Below are 8777 nucleotides of genomic sequence, written 5' to 3'. Positions count from 1 at the left end.
ACATATTTTTATTACCTATCCTATTTCTGCCACATATATTAATATATTTTCTATGTTCAAGATTATCACTAATGCAGAATTTTACGTCAATCTCAAATTTTACTATCTTCCATAGTCATTATGAGTCAAATTACCACTGTCCACAGTTTACTAAATAAGGCCAAAGTGTTGAGTTCCTCACTCACTCTCCACCATGCATGTATTTCAATACAAATCTTGAGCAATATTTGCTGTGACCACAAACAGTCAACAAATGTTAAATGCTTTGCCCTGTTAGCTGAAGGGCTGACTAAGATGATCTTTCTCCTGTTGCCAGTGTCTCTCCTCCTTAGCCCTCACTTCCCCTCAGTAATTTTAAAAAGAAAAGAGCAGTATCTGTAAGTATAGTATAGTTGTCTGTAATTACAGACAACTGAGGCACTCAAACTGCTGCACTGCCCTCCTTCCAGCTGTTATTAAAAAAGTGCTTTCAGCCCCTTCCAGTGCAATGCAGCAGTTTTCTGCAGGAAAGCAGGGCCAGCAGCTTTCCTACCAGACATTTCTGACTCACCTCAGCACTCCTCTCAAGGCTCTAAGTAAAACAGCTGGAAACAATGCCTGCCACCTTCTCCCTGATACAACACTGTAAAATATGCACACAATAATATATATCTGCATGATAATTACTTTATTATAAAGACAGAAATCAGTCAGAAATGGTATTCAGGAAAGAGACTGATGCAGAAAATTCAGAAGTCTGCTAAAACTGCTACTGAAAGAAGTGTAGTTGAAATGGCCCCATTTTGGAAAGAACACTTAACAAAAAGGAACCGCTTCAAGTCCAGGGTTTCAGATTGTCAGAGTAATACAGAATGCTAAAAAAAAGCAAAAATACAACAACTTTGTACCAAAATTATATAAAATATATCTAATCATGTTTGTAATACTATACTTCCCAGTAATATACCCAATCTTTTACCAAATTTGTTAGTGTTCCAAGTGAAGCAGAAAAATGTCTAGGTAACACACACACTGAAGAGAAATAAGATTCCTTCTGATGTCCTCAAAGGCATCAAAGTTTCTTTTTTATACTTTTTTTAATTAAGAACTTTGCATTGTTCCTTGAATTAGATGTCGAATCTTCTCAGCGTCTTTTTCTAGAATTTTATTTCTAGGATCGATCTTGAGAGCTGCTTCATAATCCTGAAGGCCTAATACAGACACATTAATAAGAATATCAATCAATAATGCAAGAGCATCCTCTTTAGTAACTAACTGGAAATAAATACTCCCCAGTCATACGCATAAAGTGCTCATCTTGACATTTGACCTTAAGTAAGATGGCATCAGAATGACATTAGTTTAGCTTCCACCTGTAAATAAACTTATATTTTATCTTATTTTACAAAACTTTTTAGTGGAAACATTCTACCACATAAATATTTTCAGGTTTTGAGACATGAAAATAGAGCCTCTTCATTCATGTACATATACACCTATATATGTGTGTGTGCATGAGGGGACTGTTCTAAAGTGTTCTGCAGAAGAGAGGAAATGATCCTTTGTGAAAATATGAACAAAAAAGACATGAACTGTGAAAACCAGAGCTTGTGGGGGGAAAAAAAAACAAATCATGAGTACAAGAAGTAAAATCTTGCCTAGATTAGTCTTTTTTTATAAGGTTTCAAAGTGCAAACGAAGCTGTAAGGGAATAACCAAGTGAGCCTGTAGAAAAAGGTAAACAATGGCCAAAGCTTAGTACTTTAACACTGACATTTTGAATATTCTTCAGTTTCTATCACCAGCTCTCACTTGTAAATTTGCTTTACAAAACTAATCTGATACTCTTGAGGAACTGCATAGGGACACTATAAATGCAGTTATTTTCACAAATCACATGTACTTGATGAATCATTTTACTCATTAATATGGGCTTCCTACCTCATTTTACGAAGATGTTACTAAGCACTTGACAAGTATTTTAGAAATATTTCAGGTTTTTTTAATATCTTCAATGGAAAAACTCCTTAAATTAGGCATGCAATCCATTTTCTCAAACTTGTAAAGGTTTTTTGAAGTATCCAGTAAATTTTAAAAAAATTAAAGAATGTGGTATAAAGTTTCATAACAAATAGACATAGATTATACAGACCTCCTTCAAAATCACTTCTGAAAACATAAAGGTGTGAGCAGGCTCACTGAGCTAAAGAGAGTTACTTGCATGTCACTATAAATTCCTGTGCATGCTTTCATAAAACCAAGGCCTCACCTTCAGTGTATAATTCCAGCTGACAAAACGCTGTTCCACGTCTCACATGGGCTTTCACTCGAGCGTTCTCATTATCAGGAACAGGTGGTGTCAACAGTTCCAGTGCCTTTACAATGAGAACACCCAAACTATTTATAAGTAAATTTTACATAATTTGGGGCTTTTTTAAATTTATGAACACTTCTCTCACCTAATTACTATTATTATACAGTCACATAATAACTATTCAAACAAATAGAAAATAGCTATTCAAATTTAACTATAAATGGCTTGTGACTCTAGTCATTAAGATTTGTATCCATCACCCCAGTTTGCCAACTACAGTTACATTGCCATGGCTAAAAACTGACAAATACCATGTTAAATGTTTATTGCAATTAAATAATGTGTTCTGTTTTCATACATCATATGACCTATCATGCTATAAACAGAAAAAAAAAAAGGTAGCACTAAAACAGCACATGTGTTTTAGTAGCAGTTAGTAGGAAAAAACAAGACCAAAAACCCCCAAGTTTCAAGACTCAAGTACTTATTAGTTCAAAAAACAATAATTTTTGGAAACTTTTCCCAAATTACTCAGGTGCCATTTGAGATCATTCCTCTTGTTGCACAAATAACACTGCTAAAACATCAGGACAATACAGCCCTTCTTTAAAAATGTTTGGTCTGTTGGAAGTTTTTTAAGGTATCCTCTCATCACCACCACTTTTTTTCCGTCCAACCAAATGAAGCACACCACAACATAAGAGAAAATGTATGAGTATACTTTGGTTTTGTTTTTCTCTGCTCCAAGTTGTGGGTTTTTTCAAGTGTACATATTGCTACAATATTTTTATCTGTAAAGAAACATACTGGCCAATATATGGCCAATTGTCACAAATGTGTGGAAGCTTGGTTTAAGTTTATTTCATTGTTGTTTCATTTTAAATTTCTGAAGGTTCATTAATCACTATCAAATTTTAATATTTTACCATGGCTTCATTATATCAATTTTGAATTTTAAAACTTTGAATTGCACTAATACGTATTTACAGATCTGCTTAAAATAAAACCATCACAGTAACAAATCACATTAATGCAAAAGATGACAGCCTGAGCTCCTGAGGTTTTATACCTTGGAGGAATCTTCGATAGCTTTGTGCAAATTTCTCAGTTTAAGGTGGCAAGCAGCACGGTTCAGGTACAGCAGGGGAAGTTTATTGTTCAGCCTCACTGCAAGGTTATAGGCATTTACAGCCCCAAGGTAGTCTCCCATTGCAAACATTTTGCTGAGTATTAAAAAAGTGAAAGATGCACTTTAAATAAGGGGATAAATACAAAATAACCACCTACTTATTGTTAACTCATTTTCAAAAATTTGAGGTTTTAGCATCTTTTCCTTTGAAATGCCCCTTTATTGCCTTTTCTGAGAACAACATTGCTGAAGCTCAGTGCACCTCGCTGCTGACAATACAGCTTAGAGATACACAACAAAAATAGTCACTGCTTACAAGCAATGAAGGATTGTAAGAGTGGACACATTTATGTAGACACAGGATTAATTTTGAAAGCTTTGTATATCTGATTATGATTGCCTAATAAAAGCTTTCTGTATAACACAGCTATATAAATAAACCAATATTCATATAAAGTCCCTAAAGTTTATTTTACACAGATGTCTAATGTCTCACTAAAAAAGTACAAATGAAATGAAATCCACTTAAGTATAATAGTGCACTGTCTCAACTTTCTTCAAAGAAGAATATACATAATGTGTTTACAATGATTTTGTTCATCATGAACTTCAGCAATTGCATCTCATGATTTATCACATTCTAACCCCATAAGCTGTCAATAAAATCTCAAGTATGACTACCATGACTAATCTAGACATTCACCAACTCTGTCTACAATAAATAGAATATACCAAAACTGAACAGTAGAGAAACACCATAAAACTAATTCATTTTTAATACATCTTCAAGTGGAATGTAACTTACTTTCCTTTGTCCTTTAACCAGTCTGGATTCTTCTCCTCTTCTTTTAAATCTTCCAGCTCAGATAAATCAGAATTTATTATTCTTCGAGCTTCTGCTTGTTTGTGTAGCCACTGTAAATACAAAATGTACAAGTATTATTTCTGAAGCAAAAATTCAAATCCAAAAAAGGATTTTATTTTTATCTCTTCGCTCATACTTATCAAAAGAATTTTACTGACCACATATTTCAGACACAGGAAAATATTTGATAGTGTCCAGTATGAAAAACTTCCAAGTTTCCCCAAATATTTTATTACCATGAGAAGTCAGGTTACCACATCTCTAATACTTTTTTGTTTACTTGTCTGTTTTGATCTTTCAAAATTACTTTGTGTTCATTGAATCGAGCTCAAAAGAGCTGTGAGCTTCTTTTAAGACAGAACTGAAAGAATCTTAAATATAAGAGTTAGGACACTTCAGATTTTGTACTTCAAGGAATTAAATTAATATTGCTGCTTTTTCTCCCCTCCCAAAAAAGGAACGTATTATTTATTAATCTGCACACCGACATGGAGAAAAGAATTTTTATATAAAATTGTTTCTTTATATCTTAATTTAAATAAGACTGCCTTGGAAGATAAGGATATTGCACAGGTAACATTCCTTGGCACAGACACTATTTTTGTATTGACTGAATACACAATAATTAATTCCCCACCATACCTCCTCCTCTTCTGCAACACGAGATTCTCGCAGAGCTGTGGGAAAAACTCGTGGTGTAAAGTTGACTTTAATTGTAGCAGCAACTCGGGGAGCTGGTAACTGTTCTTCCTTTAAATTCTGTGAAAATATACTACAGGAGCCATGACCTATGAAAAGAGTTAGGGCACTGGAAATAAAAAATGAAGCAAGAGATTTTTCTGTTTTTCTAACAAAGTCCAAAGTACACCTAACTCAGAAATGTGGCACATTAGAATTAAACCTCTAGTTGCTTGAGAAAAGTTTAGACTTGTTCATCTGAAGGGAAGGTTCAAACAACTTTTCTTCCTAATGTAGCAAGTAAATAAATGGAGTTATACAGCATCTGTCACAAATGAACTTAAACTCCTATAAAACCTCTCTCTTTGTTGTTTGCGTGATGCTTTCGCAGGGCAACAATAAGAGCTAAAACTAACCTATCAAATCAAGCAAACAAACAATTAAATGTCTTCTGCTGGTTTAGTTCCCTGAATTGGGTCTCCATGGAGCCAAGACACAGGACAGAGAGCACAAAAGGAGATTGAGTATTTCTATGAAATCCAGCAGTTAGGTAACACTGGGTAACAGAAACCCCACCCCCAGGAAGTCTGCATTACACTGCCAGAAAGGCTTTCTGATTTACTTTCCTAAAGCTTAGAACAAAACCCACCCTTGTATTTCCAAAGACTTCAGCAAGAGCTAAGAACTCATGTGCTTTAGCTCAATAAATTGCCTGAAAATAACCATTTAAAAATAACTGCGAGCTAAAAGAACTGGTGGAGGCAAAGATAAGTGATGAATTAGAAACATCTGGGAATAAAGTTATATCCCACTTAAAAGAATTACAAAGTACAGTTCAATTATACAACCTCTTGTGGATTTGAGTCTTGTCTTAGAACTTCCTTCATTAGGTATCCGAGTTTTGTTCATTTTTTCATTTTTTCTCTCTTCTAATGGCTCTATTTCTTGATGTAATTCCTCCTTTTTTTGTATGCTCTTGTATTTATCACTATCTTTTTGTTGGTTTTTCCATAACTCTAACTCTTTAGCAACCTTCTGCCGCTCCTTTTCTTTTAGAGCTTCAATTCTTTTTCTTTCTGCTTCTTCTAGCTATTTGAACAAAAAAAAAAAAAAAAAACCCTATGAGATACAAAACATCTGACAATACTGACTTGACTAAGTTACCATTATTTTCCCAGCTCCATATCCCAAGCATAATGTAACCAATAATGTGACCATACAAGCAGAGTTAATTAAGATGCTTGAAAATGACTGTGAGAGAAAAGATTTCTGAATAGCTTTTAGAGGTGTCATCTTTAAACTATTTCGCTAACAACCCTAAGGTACAATTCAGATATATTCAGAAATAAGTTTTACTTTTAAACAGTGAAAATCCTAGCCATGTTCCAATGTAGATCTCTGGAAAATACAGAAATGTAAAATATATGTGATGATCTGAATACACTGTTTCTTATTTCTCCTCTTCTCTTTGAGATTGTTACATATTTAGAAGAGGTACAACGTTGCTACAAAGAAAGTCACTAACTGTAGTTCTTTTTGGTCCATATTGCGTATGCAATCTTAAAATTTCATTGCATGCTCAAAAAAAAAATCCTTGGAACACAAGTAAAGGGACCAGACTTTTTATATACATAAAATTTTTAAGAACATATCTTTAAATATACATAAAAAGCAGAATAACAAAGACAAAAATACACAAAAGACAAAAAAAAAAAAAAAGGCAAGTCTGATATAAAATACAATGAAGAATAAGTGAGAATTTTTAAAATCAGTATTTTTTCACAGTGCTAAAGAGGACTAAACACATGGAAAGGCCACAAAAGACTAGAGTTTTGCCACATGACTGTACTCTCCTTTGAACAGACAAAAATCTGAGCTTGTCACCAAAAACTTTCATTAGTATTACTCACAGAAAATGGCAACTTGTAAGCACTTTGTCAGTTACATTTTCATATTTGGTAATAAATAGGTTTTAAGTGCAAAGAAATAACAAGATTCACCACCACTATTAAAAAAAATTGAACTTCTCATATTTTTAATGTACATTTAACAAAGCATCTGCCAGATTAGTTGGTAGCTGTTTACATTTATGTCTTGCAGAGCTCCTTCTAAACCTACCTTCATTGTGGCCTCCAAAGCATATTTTTTGTGTTCCTGTTTTGTAATTTTTTTTGCTTCCGTCTCCTCTTTTGCCTTTTCTTGGGCTTTTAGAACAGCATTCTCTCTCAGATATTGTAGTTTCTCCTTGTCAGCTTAAAAAAATAAACTATCTTAGTCATTTAGGCCTGGTGTTCTACTGGTACATAAGATGTTAATGAAAACATGATTTCTTCTGCTACTTTGGCAAAATACAACATGATTACAATTTGACAAACCAGTGTCTACCAAGCCTGTCTCGAAAAGAGAAACATTAAGATTTGCTTAAACACAAAATGTAAATTTTACAAGAAGTATTGTGTTATTTCATACATGTTAGAACCAGTAGGTATTCTTCATTCTCACATACTTTCTATTTTTAATAATGAACAAGGCTGAACGGAGCAGATATCTACCAGGAGAAGTTTCACAGTATGGTTTCCTTACACGCAATCTACTTTTCAGAGTAGAAAACTTACCATTGGCTAGAGTTAGGGAATCCCACAAGGCCGGTTCTTTTTTATACAAAGTGAAGAAAATGTTTCCATTTCCAATCTTGGCTGTGCTGTTTGTGTCATCAATAGGAGCATATAAAATGGCTTCAAATAAAAAGGGAGGGATGCTTACCTACAAAAGTATAATTTGCACTAATATTAACTATTTTTAATTAGCTCTCACTTATTCAAAACAGAGCACAAGCATACAGTAAACCTCTAAAAACAATACTACTGACAGAACTAATTTGCTTTGTATCCACTGTGGAGCTTTGTAGAAGCCCAGAGAAGGTGCTTCCTTCCCGATAAGGGTGGGTCATCACAAGGTTATGTATTTCATTAATGAGATTGAGAAAGTCGTTCTTCAGCACTGCAATAGAAGCCATACATTTCAAATTTCGGATTATTCACAGTATAAGCAAATGTATAATTTCAGTCCATTTATGAGAGCAAAGGCAGCTGGCACCTGTTGAGTGGCAAGAGCATTAGTAGGGAATGAGCAGTGGTAAAGCCATTTTCTGCCGCAGGACGGGCGTTTAACAGCCTGCAGCACCCAGAGGAGATTATAAAAGATAAAGGGCTATGGACTGGAAGAGTTGCCATGGTGCACGGCGCGCGTGCTTTGAGCAGGGTCGCGGAGTCACCCCGCGGCCGTGCGCGGCAGGAGGCCCGTGAGGCGAGCGGCCCCACCTTCAGGTACTGCTCGCCGCAGAAGATGTTGGCGGGGGTGGCCCGGGCGCCGCGCAAGGGCAGCGAGAGGTACACGGCGGTGAGGGTCTGGCGCCAGCTGTGCTCCCGCAGCCACACCGGCATCGCCGCGGCCGGAGCGGCTCCCGGGCGCTCCCGGCCTCAGCCCCGCGGCGCACGCCGGGAGCTGTAGTCCCGAGGGGCCTGAGGGCCGCGGGCACGGCTCGGGCTGCCGGCGCTCACAGCTCCGCAGAGCAGGAAGGAACGCAGCTCATGTCATCCACGTACATTTCTAGAAAGAGACAAACTCATGATAGTGTAGAATTTCTGACAAAAACGATCAAACGTCAGGTTTTTATCAAAAAACCATCTGGTCCAGCCTCCCTGTTCAAGTAGGGTCATCCCAGAGCACATAGCACAGGATTGTGTCCAGATAGTTCTGGAATATCTCCAGAGAGGAAGACTCCACAGCCTCTCTGGGCAGCCTGTACCCAC

The 8777-nt window shown here is 36.1% G+C and overlaps 1 protein-coding gene across 2 annotated transcripts; it reads right to left on the bottom strand.

Annotated features, from left to right (window-relative positions):
- Positions 1 to 646: 646 nt before the first annotated feature.
- DNAAF4 (dynein axonemal assembly factor 4) lies at positions 647 to 8497 on the bottom strand. 2 transcript variants are annotated; one of them, XM_053955036.1, is made up of 10 exons: positions 8062 to 8199; positions 7835 to 7965; positions 7581 to 7728; positions 7084 to 7217; positions 5814 to 6054; positions 4930 to 5075; positions 4228 to 4337; positions 3363 to 3516; positions 2249 to 2354; positions 647 to 1190 (listed from the first exon to the last, which is right to left on the bottom strand). In XM_053955036.1, the coding sequence occupies exons 2-10, from the start codon at positions 7913 to 7915 to the stop codon at positions 1081 to 1083; spliced, it is 1230 nt and encodes a 409-aa protein (XP_053811011.1). In that variant the 5' UTR covers positions 7916 to 7965; positions 8062 to 8199; the 3' UTR covers positions 647 to 1080. The 2 variants fall into 2 exon arrangements, with proteins under 2 accessions (XP_053811011.1, XP_053811010.1); XM_053955035.1 differs by lacking the exons at positions 7835 to 7965; positions 8062 to 8199 and adding an exon at positions 8286 to 8497.
- Between the last annotated feature and the right edge of the window lie 280 nt (positions 8498 to 8777).

The sequence above is a fragment of the Vidua chalybeata genome, chromosome 13 (assembly GCF_026979565.1).
Source record: "Vidua chalybeata isolate OUT-0048 chromosome 13, bVidCha1 merged haplotype, whole genome shotgun sequence".
NCBI classification, from domain to species: Eukaryota; Metazoa; Chordata; class Aves; order Passeriformes; family Viduidae; genus Vidua; species Vidua chalybeata.
This window is presented reverse-complemented; position numbering and strand designations above follow the sequence as displayed.